The following is a 19,672-nucleotide window of genomic DNA, read 5'->3' on the forward strand; positions in this document are numbered from 1 at the left end:
TTTTTTACAAAATAAAAAATTAAATCGATAAACGAAACGCATGACATTATCACTTTGATAATACACCCTCTTAATTTAATTGCGAAACTTATAAAATATAGTCCGCTAATAAGATTTGTCTAGTTACGTCACAATAGCATATCGTAGCATTGATATTCATTATAGTTTACCATTGAATCGAGAATCGAGTATCGAATTAGTTTCTTTGATAGATTTGTTTGTATACTTAACTAAACTGATATGTTTCTAGAATTCCTATTTCAAATAGGCAATGACTGTTTAAAGTTCAAACCATTCATAATATAAAACCTTTTTTTATCGCAAAAAAAAAACTCAATACGTACGTAAAAAAAAAAATACATTACTTATAAGACAAAGTTCATACGTGTCAGTGACCCTAATCGAGGTCCAAAAACATTGACCGACTATTCCATTGAGCAGTAATTTGTAAAAGCGAACACTCTTCCTTATACTAAAATCTAATTTGGCCCGTAGAGCCAATACTCGGTACTCGGACGTCGTGTTGTAATTTTACAATTATATCTGCGATCATTACTGTAACCGTACATTCGTGATTTTATCGGTAAATAACGTTTTTTGTATTGCTAATTATATGTGGTATGGAGTACAAATGCGAGTATGATTCGTGGCACGAGCATCGTTAGCGGAATTCACGGCTGTTACAAAGACGCAAACTAGTATTTTTTATTAAGATAATTAGTATGGCAACCATGCAATTATATAAACACTATTACCCGTCCCGGCTTGAAGAACAATTCAAATTAGTTTGAAAAACAAACATAATGAGAAAAAAAAAATTTTTTTTTTATTAATCTGAAATTATAGCATCATCATCCTCCTGCCCTTATCCCAATTTTACTTGAGGTCGGCGCAGCATGTCTTCTTCTTCCATACTTCTCTGTCGGACGTCATCTCACAAGTAACATTCTTTCTAACCATAGTTTATTTGGTCCCTTTCCTCGTTATCCATCCACATCCATTCTCAAAACCTTTCTCACTGTCTATGCTGCTAAGGGTTATGGCTTAAATTTTACAGCCGGCTGCCTGCCTGACACTAACCCTCCTTGGAAATGCTGTGGTGGTGGTTTACCCGCCACCGCGCGAATAATACATATAATATGCATGTATTATACCCATAAACCTTCCTCTTGAAATCTTACTTATTGTTGAAAACCGCATTAAAATCCTTTGCGTAGTCTAAAAGATGTAAGCGTACAAATTACAGAAGCGACTTTGTTTTATACTATATAGAGGTCTAAAATATATATATATATAGTAAATAAGGGCATTATTTTCAATACTTACAATAAATTCTGCCCCCGGCTTCTCGCGTGCTATAGGGGGGCAGATGTGGACCTATTTATTAATTCAGGTTATAACCTATCTCTATTCGAAATTTCAGCCAGATCTGACCGGCCGTTTACATATGATTGACTTACAAACATAAAACTTTCACATTTTTAATATTAGTAGGTATATATATTTTGTCTACTAACCAAAAGGCTCTTGAAAGAACCAGTATGTTAAACTAAATTAATGTAAAAACGATCCAAAGTTATATTATTATATAGTGATTAGGATTCTTCCGAGAAACTTCTGATATTATTTCGTAGGCGTGGGCGATCCCTTGACCCTTGAAACTAACCTGCATAAACTACTCTGATGACCTTTGAAGGGCATCGAGGGACACGCAAGGTCGTCGACGGTAAAATTTTGTAACTGATCACTACGGTAGTTGGTTTGAAATTTGTCAGAATGAGAAAGTTTATTTGAGACACGAATAACATAGAAAAGTAACAAAGGTATATTATACAATTTAAAAAATAATACATTCCTAATGTATCTTTTTGTCATGTCATGTCATGTCATGTTGCAGAATTTTGTTGAAATAAGACACACGCAGGATTCCTCACGATGTTTTCCTTCACCGTAGAGCACGAGATGAATTACTAATACTACTTATAAATACTACATATATACATGAAAATTCAGTAATGCTTGCCTGGGCTTGTACCCGCAATCATCGGTTAAGATGTACCACTACTAACCACTGGGCCATGACGGCTCACTCAATTTTATTTCCGTCAAAATATAATGAATAGCACTGAATCCATATCAACAACGTTATAATTGACTCCTACAATGCAGCTTGTAAAAGTCAATTATAAAGACATTTAAAGCAAGAAATTGCTTAATAACATCTCACTAGCCAGTAATTACACATCCTGCCCCTTTAATTGCACTCCTGGGGCATAAAATGCGTTTTATCACATAACGGTTAATAAAGGACATAGATTTTAATGTCGCCAATATTATTTATAATCGTCGGGCATATTGTGAGCCGAGATGGTCCAGTAGAATACCTCAGTCGTAATTGACGATCACAGGTTCGATTTTGTGTTTAGGCAAAAATATCTTTTTTTTATGATATCGGTAGGCAGACGAAGCAAATGGGCCACTTGATGGTAAGTGGTCACCACGGCCCATTGACAATGGCGTTGTAAGAAATATTAACCATTCCTTACAATGCCCCACCAACCTTGGGAACTAAGGTGTTACGTCCCTTTTGCCTGTAGTTACACTGGCTCACTCACCCTTCAAACTGGAACACAACAATACTGAGTACTGCTGTTTGGCGATAGAATATCTGATGAGTGGGTGGTACCTACACAGACTTGCACAAAGCCCTACCACCAAGTAAACGGTTTTGTATAACGTAATGTTATGTCAGTGGAAAATTTGCGTCAGTTGTTTTTATTAATACCGAGACAAACTTACTTGTGTTTAATTGTGAAGTTTTATACTCTATAATTTTAAACTCACGTTAAACAAAGTTTATAAGCAAGATTTATATAAGTGTATCAATGAATTGTGTCCAAATTATTTATGATTTTTAATCGATTGTAGTGAATATTTTCACACAGTTTAATATACATTTTAATAAGTCTACATACCATACTTAAAGCGTGACGAAAATTATAATTAAATGTAACTAATTATTTATGTATGTACATCAGTATGTACAGTCGTGATCGATTTTAATATTTTATTTGTATTTATTAAATGTTTAAGAGGAAACTAACTTGTCGGTAAAACAATGCCATCTGATTGTTGCACGTTTAAGTGATTTACGACCGAATTACTATTTATGATTGAGCTCAAAATCCTATAACAATGGATGCCACATTTATATTCTGTGACAGTTTTTATAGTCACGTTTCGACCACGGTCAGTTCGGTACTGTTCGTACATTCGATAATTTACAATCATCGCACGAATGTACTTGCAATGGCGCAAACATAAATTTTTCCTTTGATTAACACGCGTCACACAAAAAACAGCCTAAAAACACACACAATAAAGCTTAGAAATATTTTTTCGAATAGTAGGAATAATATTTAAGTTTTACTGTGACCGACATTTATTCGCAGTTTTATGTTAGAGAATTTGGTAGAAAATCGTCTTTATTGTGAAGGTAATAAGAGCTAACGTGAGTTTTTTTGTACCAAAATCGAGCAATGTTGATATTTAAGTCAACTTTGAACTATATTCATAAGGCTATCATTTATTCCGTTCCGTTATGTAAACTAGAAAAAAAAGTGTAATTTAATATTTTATTTAAATTATCTGTGGCTCAACGATCTAAAGATAATCACGTTGAAGATAAATATTGATTTATTATTTCGTATAATAAAGTAAAATCGCTTCTATCTAAGATCAAAAATGATATTACATTGTCATTTAAAATTGACGTGAAACATTTTTTTTATAGCTTTAGGCTAAGTGACTTCAGATCGTAATAATTCTGCCTAATAATTTAAGTAAAAAATAAAAGTTACAATATTAGAAACTGGTTGTTCTTTAATATCCACCAAAACCGTCCATCGAACACGTAAGAACATTTCATTGAAAGAATTCTTAACCTTTTTTTAGCGTAAATTGTACGACATGCCTATTTTTGATAACTAATTATCAAAATCCGACTTGAAGTTTGTTTTGGCAGCTCTCAAAAATATAACGACTTAGTTACATTTGCTCATTGGATATTTTGAATACTAGCCTTGCAGACATTGTTAGTTACAGATAAATAAGATTGTTAGTTTCCAGTACGTAATAACGGAAATTGATATCGTGGATATATTACTAGGAAATAAATCAATGGAACCAACGGATCTCCAGCTTAAGCCGTACAAATGGCTTAACGAAGCGGCAATCTTCAACAAAAACGACGAGCAGATACCAATCGAGTGGCTCGAAACGAACGCGGACGTTATTGTCCTCCTTTTCACGTCCTGCGGTGTAGACAAGGACGGAATCATTGAGAAATTCTATGAAATATATGAAAACGTCAAGTTCGTGAACCTTCCTATCGAAGTCATCTTTGTACCGATGGACGAGACCGAAGAAGACTTTAATCATGCATACGAGCAACAAGCGAATTGGTTTACTCTTAAATATTCTGATCCCCTGGTAGTTGTGCTCAAATATATGTATGGAATAACATGTGTTCCCAGCTTGGTGGTTATTAATGTTGATGGTACCATTGTTTCCAACCATGGGATATTAGATTTGGAAAAATATGGAAAAAATGCGGTAGTCACATGGATCTCCAAGACAGCGTCAATTAAAAATCCCAGGAAATTAAGCAAGGAACTGACGATGTATGGAGATAAGTGGAAATATATGACTGTGGTTCAAAGTAAGCCGGCTAAAGCTGATTATCAAAGGAAATTCAGTACGGCTGTGAACGACGCTATTTCAAAATCTTCCGAATGATTTTTTTCGTTTTAATATTTACGTAGAGTAAAAGAAAAATATATAACTATACAATTGATGACCGCGTGCATTGAGGCCAAGAATACTAGCAGAATTTTACCGTTGACTCGCAATTTCTGTTCTCAAAAATGAATATACGTGTACCTTGCTTATTAAAAACTTTTTTTTTTCGTAACATCGTACGATCTTGTTAAATATGTATAGTGACTAGGCTATACGACCTTCATTGTTAAATGATGCAAAACTAGGCTGAATATGATTAAGCTAAACATTGCAAATAAAAAATTGACAACATGACATTTAATTAAAAAGTCATAATATTTAGTTCGAGTGACAAGGAGATAAATGAGTGTGATGTTAAAAGTGTTTTGCATACAAGCTCAACTTTTCTCTAACTTTTTGCAATATAATACGTGACAGGGTTGTCACTGTAACAGTTTAAATTTAGAATTTAATAAAAATTAAATGTTTAAATGTGTTCTTTCGTTCTGATTACAGTTATATTTCATGGACGCAACTTTTGTATATGTAATGTTTGACTGATTTAATGTCAAGTGTCCATTGGGTCGTTTGTGTTCTTTAATTAAATATGTTTACAAAATTTAGATTTATTTCGCAGCAGGTACTAGAAATCATCTTATAAAAAATATCTTTAAACGATATTAACCAATGAATATGTATGTATATGAATAATTGAAATTCCATTTTATTAATTTTTCAATTACAAAAATAGTATATATAGTTACAACCAACCTTATTACCTTATTACTATAGTAATTTTTCTCTAGTGAATAAACAAAATGACAAGAGTGCCAGCCCTATAGCCTGGTAAGATGTATTAAGTAATGAACTTGTACTCGCATCAGATAAGCGCTTACACCATTGTATGGAGTATTTGGGTTATATCAAACTCGTTGGCAAGCATGCGCCTCGACGCCTCCGTGCTCGATACATTTTGAGATAGACGCTATTGAAATTTTTGAAATTATGTCGAAGTCATTAATATGAGGTTAAAATGTGAACATTATTTTAATTAAATGTATGGAAAATATCTCGTTTTAAAAATCTACTGCTTCACGTGTAGTGCGCAAAATTTTAGACTTACAGATTTATGAATTTTTCATATCCGAAGCTATAGATTGTTTCGGGAGATCTTTATCAACATAATAGTATTATTATTACCATAATAGTAACGCTATTGGTAGCCCAGGACCAAAAAACTATTGAATTCGTATCAACGATAGAACACGATATTTTTTCGCTGGTTATAAACGAATACTTATTCTATGAGAGATTGATACAATTCTACTTCAATTCGCAATTAAATTATCCTATTTAAGAATAAATGATTTGTTTTACAAAACTTTACAATGCCTATATTAATAGAATAAACGCATCTCACTTGAAGATTGCGTCACAGTCGCGTAAAAAATTGTATATTTTTTAAACGATTTTTCGCTGTATGGTACTTTATACCGCTAAGTAAAGGATTAATCAGTTTTGATCGTAGCTAAATTGCTTGCGGGTGAACGTGTCACGAATTGATTACACAGTGATATACTAATGGTTACATATTTCATTTAAACCAACGATATTTACTGGGATGATATTAATCGTTGATATTCAATTTCCTGCCAGTTTCTTCTGTATATTAAATACTCTTTACTTTTTCTATGAAAGAGATTTACTAACTTAACCTTTTTAGGTTTGGCATCAAAATGGTGAAGTCTGCAAATTAAAAATTATAATTCATCAAACTTGTTATTTTATTAGCAAATATGTAAAAATAAAAAAATAACGCTAAAATATTCTTTTTTTTTTTAAATAAGAAAGCCATCGCAATTTACATATAGGCAATCAAAACAGTGACGTTCTATAATGTTAAACATTTTTTAAATACCTACGTTTACGGCCATTTTTTTTTGTCAAATATCTTTGAAATCTTTCTCTCGGCATATTTTCATTCAAACGGAAGAAAAAATTTTTTAGCGTCAAAAGGTTTTTTTTTTTAAATTTAAATATCTGACTTATGTTTAATTAATAGCCGATGATAACTTAAGTCTCAATGAATGAGACAGGTTCGCAAATACATTTACGTGCACTATTGTAAGCCTTCAGCCGATAAGGCGGCCATATTGGAATGTAACCATAAACAATAACTTGTTGCGTGACGTTGCATGTATTGTGATGTATGGCGAGAGGAATATTATTATTTAGGTTACATCCACACGTGATATGATTTAATTTAAAATATAAACTCTACGATTTGCTCGCATTTTTTTTTATAATGAGTTATTATATTTTATCTGAATTGTAATAACATTAGATTTCATTTGAAAACTAGGTTGCCAACGTTATTTCTGTGACGTCATTCTCTTTACATACGATATACATAAATAGTATGATATATTTATTAGTATGGATATTCATTTTATTATATATACAGAATGTGTGTATTATTGTTATGGTGTATTAACACTAAACACTTGTAAGCGAATATTACTATTTGGCGGATAACATTCTTGTAAATTAGTGCAATCGTACCACATTTTATGGGGATGAAAACTAAATCCGATCTTTTTTATTAACATACATATAATTGTCAGTTACCTAACAAGATACTATAAAATTACAGGAGTTCTTCGTGCCCATCAACACCAAGGGCGAGATGTACGAAGTATGTCCGGAGGAGCTGTCCCCTGCTGAATGGGATGATGTATCACCATCTTCGACTCCAGTGCCGCCAGATATTTCCTCGCGAGCTCACAGGCTACCACATTTATTGAGCCTGTGGAGGCTACCTACCAGAGTGAGGCTGCTGGCCGGCACTGTTCCTATTGAAATAGCACATGATGTTGGAGGTAAATATATTTGGTCACATATTTTCGTCATCTTTTGCCCTTTGATTTAGGTTAATTTTTTATATTAACTTAAAAATGTTGTTGTCAAAGTATGACTTTCATTTGTGTATTTACCATTAGCTGTTTTTCTTTGTCCCTATCAATTTATTCTTATTTAATTAATTAATTTAGATTTAGGAAGTCGTGTTGACTCTTTAATGCTGATATTGATAAAAAATATAGCCATTTACAATCAAGTGTTGCCATCTTGCTTTGTACAAACTGAGACGTTTATTTAATACTACGACATTTTACATACTTAGGCTGTCCGATCAGGCCCCTTTAATAACGATAAAATACTAAAGAAAGTAATCTTGATAATTTTTCAACGGTGATATTACAAAACATCACATGATATCATAATTGTAGTTGGTAATTTACGATACGGACGATAAAACATCGATAATAATCGTTATTGCTCGCAGTGCGTTGAGATGATCCTATAAATAAACTTGCATTACTAGACCCGTGGACCAGTTCGACGTGTTTTATTCGTTAAATTAAGGCTTTTGTCATGAACGCGAACATATATCATTCTTCTATAAACTCTGCAATAATAAATACATATCTCATCAACACAAATTTCGATCATAAAATAATATTGAAAATATTTAATTTACAGAAGACCTTCTGCTCCGGGCGGCGAGCACGGAACCAGTGTTGGTGATGTGTACTCTCCCGGAATACAACTCGTTGCCGTCAAGTCCGAGCAAGCAAGTCGACCCACGGTACCATCCGAAAGAAACCTTACAACTTCTACCATTAAACAGTAATATAAAGGTACGACGGACGCAGCTCGGCTTCGAAAGCGAGAAGAGAATGTTCCTCTCCGCACGCCTTCAGAAAGCTCTAACCTTCTGTCAACTAAACGTTGACAACTGGATCAGGCAGATCTCCTACGCAAACTCAACTGTTGTAAGCAAAGCGAAAACAGTCGAGGATCTTATCAAAGAAGACCATGAACCAGTCAAATTTGAAAAGGAAAAGAAATTCACCCTTCAAGGCTTGAAGATTGATACGTCAAGATTGTTTGGAAAAAGTGATAAAGTATTAAAAGATATACCGGATGAAACCGAAGGTTCTATTATATTTCTAAGTAAAAACGAACTCGAGCATATGAACTACGACGTGTATAGTGACGATGAGGGAAAAGACGATAAGAGCGAAGAAAAAGTTGAATCGGAGCAGTTTACCAACGACAAAATGCATGTATTTAGGGAAGATTCTGGTCCGAAAAAAGGAAAATGGTTCAAAAATCTCAAACTTTTAAAGAGCACGGAGAAGTTAGATGAAAAAATTACGGCTATCGAAAACGGTGAGAAGTATAGAGACGTTAAGGATCCGTTTGATCCATTGGGTGAGAAACATAGCTCTATAGAACGTTATCAAGATATGGCGAAACTAATTGAAGATAGATTTGGCGCGTTTCGAAAGAACGATGGAACGGCTGAAAAGAGCCATTCGTATAAAAGCCTTACAACTTCTTCCTCTGATATGGGTACGAGTCAATGCAGTTCGAGTCACAAAAAGCCTGTACTGACGAAATCTGTGTCAGTACAAACTGGCATGCCAGACAGCTCGTATACGGAAGAGGAAGATAGCGGTATAAATATGAAACATGGCCGGAAAAATCTTAGCGTCGATCAAATAAACTATTGTGGTTCTATGGAAAGCGACTCAAGCTCTGGTAGGAAATTGAAATCTCTGGACGAAAATATGCTTAAGAAATCAGCAGCAACCAAATCGTCTTCGAACCTTGAGAGAAGACAGAGGATACAACCAGATCTGATACCCGAGAAAGCGATGGTTAAATCTGAATCATACAATCAAATACAAAGCTGTGAAGACATTAATATGTTTGGAGCTGGATCTCTATACAACGATAGTGACTTCGAAATCAATTATAAACAACATTCTTTTATTACAGAAAAATTATGCTCAGAATTTCATGTCAAGACTAAAAGGGTGCTCAGTAAGTCCACTTCGAATTTACTTCATCCTAAAAAAGCAACCGATAAAAAAGAATCTAGCAATAGCAACAGCATGCCAACAAAAACTGAACGTTCCAACGACAGCGAAAAACTCGTTAATTTCCGAAAGAAAATTGACAAGCCGAGAGCGCCTACACCAAACAGGTCGGATATAGACGAACCACTTCCTATCGATATATCGGAAGAAGAACCACAAATTCAGAAGAAACTCAGACGATCCATATCATCAATACAAAAACGAAAGTTACCCGTTATTGAAGATCTGCCTTATGGCCAAGTAGCGGATGCTGTCGACATCGAAGAAGAGAAGTTAGATACAGATTCCAGTACTGATAATATATACGCAGAGATATGCACACCGAACGGTAATAAAACCAGTGAAGAGGAAACTTATGACTACAACATAGATATACTTGCAACGGATCCTGTTATATGCAACGTAAAGAAGGAAGTGAATAGTCGTAACGATGAAAGAGCGAGACAGATGAACGGCAACCTTGACAATGCATTCAGACATATAGAAGTCGTTGTTATAGAAAGATCAACAGATTTCGAATTGGAGAATTCAAGCGTTGCTTCGAGCGACTTCGATGAAACGGGAAGCAAGAACGATGTTTCTATAGCTATAGATTCATGGGAACGTGATAAAAACAATAAAAGTACGGAACCAAAAACACATGCGATTAGATTAGAAATAACCAGTAATATGGATGATTACCCAGATCAGAGCTTAGATAGAACGGAAGTCCACCTCGGTAAAGATAATTCATTAAGTTTTAGCAACAGTATCCATTTGAATGGTACATATCCCAACGAGGCCATCTATGATACTTTAAAGTAGATTAATTGTATTATATTATTCCAATAATAGATCACTCTAGAGTCACGAAACTTTAAGCAATGTTCTTATAAATGGTATTAAAATGTCGCCTCCGTAGTTTGATTAGTTTGTAGTCGTTATGTACCAATCATTCGCGTGTCATACTATAAATAATAAAAGGTAGAGGCTGATCAGAGATGATTTATTTTTTCAATTACGTCTGAAATGCAATAGTTGATTTTCTTTTATAACAGATACTATTTTTGTTTATAAAAAGAATGAGGCGATAGAAGGTTCCCATATATTTTTTTTATTTTTGGCACCTTTAAAGTACGTATTATAAGCGTATGAATATTCCACACCCGATGTTTATTAGTTGACATAAATAAACACTATTAATGACATAAATAACTTCGATAATAGTGTTTGTATTTATCAAATTACGTAAAAATTGTAAGCACCCAGCATCATATTATTCAATTTCCCTCGATGCCGTTAGTTTTTTTTTATTATTCTTAAAATAATAAATTCATCCATAGACAATAATTTTATTACCTTGTTATAAAGATCAAATATAATTTTGACAAAAATCGGTGCTACAATAGGTGCTCAATTTAGTTATTATCTTATTTAATTAAGCCTTAAACATTTTATAGAAATATAGCCCTTATATTCTCGTGTAAGACTTGTATTGAATAATTGAAACTATGTTTAAATGGACTATTAAATTTTCAAGTCAATTACTATTACTTAATTTTTCGATGTTAAAAAAAAAAGATATATTTGGTCATTATTGTTTTGTTATAGATTAAAAATATAATGTTTTTTTCAAAATTTGTGAGTCAAAAAAAAATTCCGACTTCATTATAAACTTTTTAAGACCAACTTGAATTGTACTCCTTAGTGTATAGTTGGGCTCTATTTCTAAGTATCACATATCACATGACAATTATTATATTATATACTTATTGTAAATTGTTTGTACCATATAGGTTAATATATTGTGTAATATAGATTTGATTTTAGGTTTGACGCACTCGAAAACGAAATGTAAAATTGCTGTTTAAGAGATGCTTTGAAGATAAATAAATGAATATAAATAGATAATCGTTTTATTTTAAGACTTGAGACCTAAAATATTCATTTACGGCCTTTTTAATAGATGTTGTAACTTTGTATGTTGCTCTCTTTTTGACATCAGTAGTTTGACATTTGAAAAAAAAGTTAAACCATTGTAAGATTTTAAATTAACATGGTTATTTTTATTACTAACAGTATTTAAAATGGGATATTTACCATGTTTTTAATTTTATTTGGTGGAGCTCGATATTTTGACATTATTTACGAATGTCTTGTTCACGAGACTGACGTTTGCGGGTAGATGTTGACGGCATTAGCCACCAAAGCTCCAACAAAAAAAAAAAAACATGGTAAATATCCCGTTTTAAATACTGTTAGTAATTAAAGCATTGTGTTTCTAATTAACTATATTTTAGTAGAAGCGAGTCTTATAAGGTTAATACAGGCATAGAATCTACAATCCGAAATTGTTGAAGTATTAAAATTAATTGATCTTGTAAAATTAAGGATCAAAAGAGATTGTAAAAATCTATTTGAATAATAAATTTGATTTACATCCCGTAGTAATTACAGATAAAAAATATAAATTATTATGTGTCAAATAAAATAAAAACAAAAAAATATGGTAACATGAAATTCATAATTATTTTATATTTCTTAAAAAATTGCGTAATCGTAACACATACAATAGTTACACGTAGCGTCAAGCTGCGAAGCCATACATAGTTAAGTAAAACGTTGTGTATATTTATTCAATTTATATAAATTGAAAATGAATTTTATTAATTTACACTTCTGCTTGAAAGTTTTGTTAAATTTGTATGTAGTTTTTTTTTTTTTTTAATTAATGAAAGATTGTTTTTCAAAAAGTTTCTATCAGGTTGTAGTTATGGTTGTTTTAAATAAAATTACGGAAATATTTTAATTATATTCTTGTCAGTTAATTTTTAGAGTTAGACAAGAAAAATGTGGTTAATCTATCATACTATAATATTTAGTTACTTACTGGTACCTACTTAATAAATTATCCAATCAATAATAGAAGAAATCTTGTTTAATAAAAAACCGAAAAAATAAAATTGAGATCAGTTAGTTTCCTTCACAGTTAATTAAAGTATTAATAATATTTATAATAAATAAGTATCTATATTTGTGACTAATAACATTTCTAGTACACGCTTATCATTATTAGATAGTATTCGTGTTCTAATCGAAAACACAAATTTAAAATTAATCGTCAAGTGATCGTCTGCAAGCAGTTTTGGCGATTCCCTACCACCTCAAATAGTATTTGAAAGAGACCTTCTGGAACGTCTCTGCCGTGGTGTAACACCATCATCGACGAGGCGATCACCATAAAGACAAGCCTCATGCTTGTACTCAACAACATACCATTTTTTTACATTAACAGCTAGTAAATTTCCCACTGCTGGGCAAAGACATATTCTCCCTTTGAGGAGAAAGTTTGGAGCATATGCCACCACTCTGCTCCAATGCGGTTTGGTGGATACACATGTGGCAGAATTTCGTTAAAATTAGACACATGTTTCCTTACGATGTTTTCCTTCACCGCCGAGCACGAAATTAATTATAAACACAAATTAAGCACATGAAAATTCAGTGATGCTTGTCTGGGTTTGCCTGGCCTTTGCCTACTCAACAATAGGGCGTTTAAAAGCGCATTATTAGCTCAGCCTCATCACTTACAGCGACCTTCATCAAACGATCTCTGGTTTGAATTGTATGATTATTTAAATAATTGATGAATCTATTGGCAGGTAAACCTAACCTAACCTATTTCCGATCTCAGTTACAATATGGTAACAATTAATGAAATCATAAAAATAATCATTATTATTAACATAATTATTAATTTCAGTTCGAGTATTAACCAAGTACCGTTGGAAATTGCCGATTATTATGAAAGCTATTTTCACAAACCGTACCTAATCGTTACGATTGCTAACTTTATTATCAAACGCAGTGTGACAAAAAGTTATTTTCGAAAGTACGACGTCACGAACGATATTTTTTTGCAATTGCAAATTTGAAATCTGTCACTTTGACATTAAATCATAGACACATACTACGTCTTTGTTGTTGAAACGATTTTAACGATGCTCACTTTATTGAATATATTAAATGTTCAAATATAAAATCAAAGAAAATAATATCAATTAACGTTGTACACAATTTCGTTATTCTTCGTAAATCAAATTTAATTTAATTAAAACGTACACTTGTAGATATCTACACAGATTCCAAAATTAACTAATTAGGTAATAAAGATTTTTTAATCAGAAATAATTTTATTGTAATATTCTATTTTAGTTATTGACGTTCTTAATGTAATATTAGGTGGGATTAATTAAATATTAGGCATATTTCAATTTATAGACACATCAGTATTTATTTTTAATTAAAAAAAAAAAACACATTGACAAATATACTGTATTTAAACAAATAAATTACATTTAAAATTAAAAATAGAACCGACAAATAATTTCATAACGGTGGCGCGGAATAAAATAAAATTTACTAATATTATACAAAAAAAAAAAAACACTAAAACATAATTTTGCTAAACAAATTTATGATGTTGTGCGTCTTTCATAAATTGGTCTTATATAAAATAATTCAGGAATGGAAAAATAATTTCATTAATATATCGAAATGCTTGGTTACATCTTAATATTAAGGCTAGAAACATACTGAGCAACTTCTTATGTTCAACTTAAGCACAAACAAAACCTTCAAAAATAATGTACTTGCCAATGGTAAATTTGATTAAGGTTTTCTCTTGCACGGCTAAAACTTCATTCAAAAAAAATTGCCACGTATGAATCTAGCCTAATTAAATTTACACTATACAAGAATATAGTACATTTAAATGTTTTTGAGATTATATTTAAATCTGCGCTTAGACTAAACACAATTAGATGCAACTATGAAAGCTACATAGGGAAAATGCGCAGTCACCTTGTAAGCTTAAACACTTTGTCATACAAAATATTTAATTATTACAAGGAGTTGTGGTGTTTTGTAGAAATTGTGGCTCTAGATGACAATTGTAGACTCACGATCGATGAAACAGTAATGTCGTAAAACAAATGTTAAAGCATTATATTTAAAACATATTTACATTCTAACTTCATTGTTTAAAACTGTTTATAGTATGCCACAATTTCTTAGGTTACTAAAATTATCAGTCGGGAAGGAAATCACAGAGGGTTTAAGCCAGTCGTATGGACTGTATGATTTGGAAGACAGCAGAACCACAGACTACGAATATGAAGAGAGCTAGAAGCCATGGTGCTACTGGATATTGATCTTCCTTTTCCTGAAATTAAAAAATGAAAACAATTGTTAATTTTTGTTTATTGTAAAGAAATATAGAACTGTTAGAATGATTTAATGTTAAAAAGTAACAAAAAAACAAAAGATTATTTACAGATTTTTGCTGTTATGTATATTTCAATTTACTTTTGCTTCAACAACAATCACTACAAATACAATCTAGTAATAGTCTAGTAGTAATCTTCAATTACTTTTAGTACTTTGTTTTTACCTAAACTTATAGTTATCATACCTACTAATACTAATTATATTATGATGAAGTTTTGCTATCAATGATAAGACAAAGATTGATTGATTATCTACAATAAAGAAAATATTTTTAAGTTTTTAAATAATTAACTTAAAATTCGGTCACATAAACGTATTTGATAAAAAAAAATTATGTTACGTCTTTTTACAAAATATATAGCATTACTAAAACAGGAATCCGTTAGTTAATTACTAGTTAATCTCAAGACGCAGCTCATTAAAGTAGAAGAAATATATTAATGACAGAATAATTAGAAATTATTTTAATGACCACCTAATTAAATACATGTGCAAATTTAATACCAATATTATCATAACCTTGGATTTCAAGTTGGTTCACGCTGTTAACATCCGTAACAATAATACATTCCAGGTACATCATTGTAATTATTTATATAAATGAATTTATTTATAATTTATATTATTAGTTCAGTTTAATATTATTATATTAAGGAAAGGAAATAAGATTAATATAAATAACATCGAACGAATGAAGTATTTTGAAAGTGAATGTCATACTGATATTATAAATGCAAAAGTCACTCTGTCTGTCTGTTATAATTTATAAAACAGCTAAACAACTTGACGAAATTTAATGTAATTTGGTAACACGCTGGTTACTTTTCTATACCTAAAACCTACGAACCCGATCTTAAGGCGCAACTGAAAAGTTATATTTTATATGATGTAATTAAAGATAAGTTCACCTTTGTGGTCTTTGGAACATTGCCCCTCATTGTGATGTTTTTGCTGGCAATTTCGTTGGCGATACGCATTCTCTGTTTGGGTGCCATTGTTCTAAATAAATCAGTGATATTCGTCCTGAAAGAAATATAGATTTAACGTTTTTTTATTGGTTCATTTGTAGGTATGACACAAATAATTTAACTAAAACCAACATTGGAGCAATATGGTATAAAAAGCTCCTACTTTCCCACTTCACATGATGTCTTAGACCAACAGTGGGTCATTTTACATCCTGTACTTTACTTATAGTTACTAATAATTATATCATTAAGAAAAATATTGCATTTATTATTTTTTTTGAAATAAATTATTACTACACTACACTAATAAAATTCATGATTTAATTTAATAAATTACATTCTTAATTTAAATTCACAATGAAATTACAATTGATAATGAAAATAAAGAAGTTCTTTAAAATAACATTATTTCTGATATTGATAGTTAATTGTAACTATTCACAAATATTATTTGTCGTAATTGCTTTAAGGGGTACACAAACAAAATAATATAATCAGCCTTGACTAATAGGTAATCAATAATATAAATTTAATTAAATAGATGATAGTTCCTCAATCAATGTTACTTCAAGTTATTTGAATTTACATAGATTGTCGAAAAATTACTTTAAATCTCTTAAACAAATACTACGTACTCAACGTACACAGCTGTTAACTATGCAGGTATTAAACCAAGCATGAAGTAAAACTATTACCTACAAGTCTTCATTTAATGTAGTTTACAAACATATGTATTGGATTTGTGCCGTAGTTTATAAGTTAATTTAACAGTAGATTAGGCAAGCACATATCGAGAATACGTTCTAGATTTTTCATAACGTAAATATTATGTTTTCAATTTGATATGCAGAATTAGCAATAATTTGAAATATCGCTTTAACGTTCATTTCGTTAAACATAAAATTGTTATTAATAATTTAAATATACTTACAATTGTCTTAAAATTAAAGGCTCTAAAGCCGAACACGCACAAGCTCACTTGACACGTATGTAAAAGTGAAATATCCAGACGACCAGCGAAGCAAAATTACAAAAAACGTCAACACGTCGCGTCGGTACGTCACTTGAGGAAATTTTCTATTATCTATCGCGCAAGCGCTAGCTGACACGCGTCAGTTTTGTGCTGCCATTATCTTGTTTATATTATTGTATATTTTTAATTATTAATAAATAATTCATAGTTATAGAATATAATTGTGGGTTTATTATTAAATATAATTAAAAATTAAAATACCAGCATTGTAATTTTACCATAACAAATATCTATGTTTTGTAGCGCCATCTACATAAAAAGACTTACACTATCTAAGTGATTGTTTAACAGTTCTCTGCGTTGTATTTCTTCATTTTTACCACTAGATGGCAGTAAATTTAAAACATTTTTTTTATGACTTTTTGCATATTTTAACTGAATTATTATGCTTTGAAATTATATCTGGTTTTTCATGCTTGGATATCATTTTACTCGTCATGTGGCAAATTTTTGGTTTCGATTTTCGTTTATTTTTATTGCATATTCTGATTATCCGTTTCAAATACTAATTTTAGTTGAGATAATAGTATTTTTTGTAACGGAGCGTCGCGTCGTTTGATGATAAGCGCCGACGAATAAGTACCATTAGCAACGCTATGGAGTCTTTAATTTTTGTATTATTAAATTAAAATATAATAGTTTGAATTAAAATATAAACAGATTATGAGAGCAAATTGGTGTGACGATGGCGGTAAAAAGTAGATTATGTGTGGAGTAGAAGAATTAAATGATACTAAAACACAAAGTATACTTTTCTGCTTTCTTCATTTTAAAGATTTATATGTTTCAACTGCTGGGCCTTCGTGGAATAAGTTCCAAGTCTCTTCAAAAGGAGGGAAGGCCTTAGCCAATAATGGGAGATATACAGTCTACTTAACTAGATAAATAAGATTGATATCCAGTGATAGCTAGATAAAACTGTTGTTTTCATTGAAGCGTTTATGTTTATCGATATTTGTCATTGTATATGCTAACGGATGACGCTCTATGAAAGGTCGCAGTACAAACCACTCCTCCCGCAAGCAATTATTATTAATAAGTGACTCATTAATAGTAATAATTAATTATAAATGTGTTCAAACTCTACTGTAAGAGCTGTAGTATTTGATTTTTTATTAACCGTAGTATACTTCTTGCTCTTGAACCACGGATGATCGGAGATCGATAATTGTATTTTTATATGTTGAACATAGGCGGACGAGCTAATGAGCCATGAGCATTGTAAGACATATTACCATTTCTTAGATCGCTAATGCTATATCGACCTTGTGTTAAGGTTTTATGTCCCATATACGTGTAATTAAAATGACTTGCTCACCCTTCCGTACTGTTCGACGGTAGAAAATCTGAAGAGTGGATGGTACCTACTCTTGCATTGTGCAAGACAAAGCCCATCAGGTGGTTACATTTGGCCAACACTAACCTATTGCATTAAAAAAGAACTAACTATGTAAATATTAAAACTAAAGATGGGAAGTTGAACAAAGGCAGTCATATCCACTTCCTGACAATCTTTTAACCTTATTTAGTGATATATCTTTGTAAATCCTCTGAAAAATGAATTGAAATATACAAAGCCGTATTATCATCGGTAAATAGATTTTTAGATAAAATGCAAAGCGGAGCCACACCATTTGTTTGGGGTTAGCCGTGACAGTTATTTGACAACAATTATTAAGTCTAATCGTCTACGGCTCTGAATCGTCTTCAATGATAAGTAAATAATTTTTAACATAGTTTTTACATGTTATGTGTTAAGTCTTATATCTTTCGTTACGAGTTCTATGTCTTCCTTATTATTAGTAGATTTTATACGCTTAACCGTACATTCCATGCCACCGTTTGCGCTATTGATATCAATATACTGTACCTGTTTTCTTTTTACTTTAAGAATGACGTATCTACAACCAATACCAGCCGAATAGTGTCTTGTATGTAAATGAGAAAGAAGAGAGGACCAAATATTGTTCCTTGCAAGATCCCCTACATTACAATAATAAATTAAATCATAGTACCCTAGTAAATAAATATTTTATGTACGTTTTAAAGTGGTTTGTTTTTAAGGTAAATGATGTCTGGTCTGCTTTGTCAGCCACCTGTCTTTCACAATTGAATCAGGACCAGGATAAGATTATATAGAGTTGTGCAGTTTTGTATAAGTATTAAAATGACTTCAAATCCCCATGTTGTGGGTTCTAGCGTATATGGTCAATAAAAAGTGATTGAGTTTCAGTTGAGAAATTCTCAATAATAGCCCGAAGATTGCAAGTTAGCAATGTGTACACGCCCTCGAAAAGCACATTGAGCCGTCCTGTGCCTGAAATATAACCGATCGTGTCGAATTGCCGTCCCATCGGATTATGAAAGTGAGGAAAAAGAGTGTTTGGACATACACTTGAGAATTAAACTATCTCCTACTCTATAACGGCTACAATACGATCCCGATACAACTGCGAACAGAATCCTTGTGTTAGTAGAATAGGAAAACGGCTAAACGGCAATGTTTTTAGGTAACTTACGTTAGATTCAGTTGTGACAAGTGTCAATTTGTTAGTAGGATTGTTCCCTACGCAGTTATATCTAGTTAAGTTTTGTCTACCTATATATGTTGCTATTTTTCGTTAACATTGGTAATCGTTGCTTTCATCTAAAAAAGGGCCAGGGAATGATCTTGTAAC

At 31.7% G+C, this 19,672-nt stretch overlaps 3 protein-coding genes across 3 annotated transcripts in view; 2 read left to right on the top strand and 1 right to left on the bottom strand.

Annotated features, from left to right (window-relative positions):
- Positions 1 to 11,548, top strand: part of LOC125073314 — a 133,402-nt gene extending 121,854 nt beyond the window's left edge. Inside the window, exons 5-6 of the mRNA XM_047684091.1 lie at positions 7,433 to 7,658; positions 8,320 to 11,548. Coding sequence (XP_047540047.1) covers positions 7,433 to 7,658; positions 8,320 to 10,529 — 2,436 coding nt within the window. The 3' untranslated portion in view covers positions 10,530 to 11,548. The remainder of the gene's footprint in view (positions 1 to 7,432; positions 7,659 to 8,319) is intronic.
- LOC125073315 lies at positions 4,034 to 4,891 on the top strand. The gene has a single exon (XM_047684092.1). It carries the CDS (start codon positions 4,180 to 4,182, stop codon positions 4,795 to 4,797), a length of 618 nt encoding a protein of 205 aa, XP_047540048.1. The 5' UTR covers positions 4,034 to 4,179; the 3' UTR covers positions 4,798 to 4,891.
- Positions 11,549 to 14,355: 2,807 nt separating the features above from the next.
- LOC125073563 (stress-associated endoplasmic reticulum protein 2) lies at positions 14,356 to 17,045 on the bottom strand. Its single transcript, XM_047684426.1, has 3 exons — positions 16,893 to 17,045; positions 15,902 to 16,016; positions 14,356 to 14,928 (listed from the first exon to the last, which is right to left on the bottom strand). The coding sequence occupies exons 2-3, from the start codon at positions 15,986 to 15,988 to the stop codon at positions 14,821 to 14,823; spliced, it is 195 nt and encodes a 64-aa protein (XP_047540382.1). The 5' UTR covers positions 15,989 to 16,016; positions 16,893 to 17,045; the 3' UTR covers positions 14,356 to 14,820.
- Between the last annotated feature and the right edge of the window lie 2,627 nt (positions 17,046 to 19,672).

The sequence above is a fragment of the Vanessa atalanta genome, chromosome 24 (genome assembly GCF_905147765.1).
Source record: "Vanessa atalanta chromosome 24, ilVanAtal1.2, whole genome shotgun sequence".
NCBI classification, from domain to species: domain Eukaryota; kingdom Metazoa; phylum Arthropoda; class Insecta; order Lepidoptera; family Nymphalidae; genus Vanessa; species Vanessa atalanta.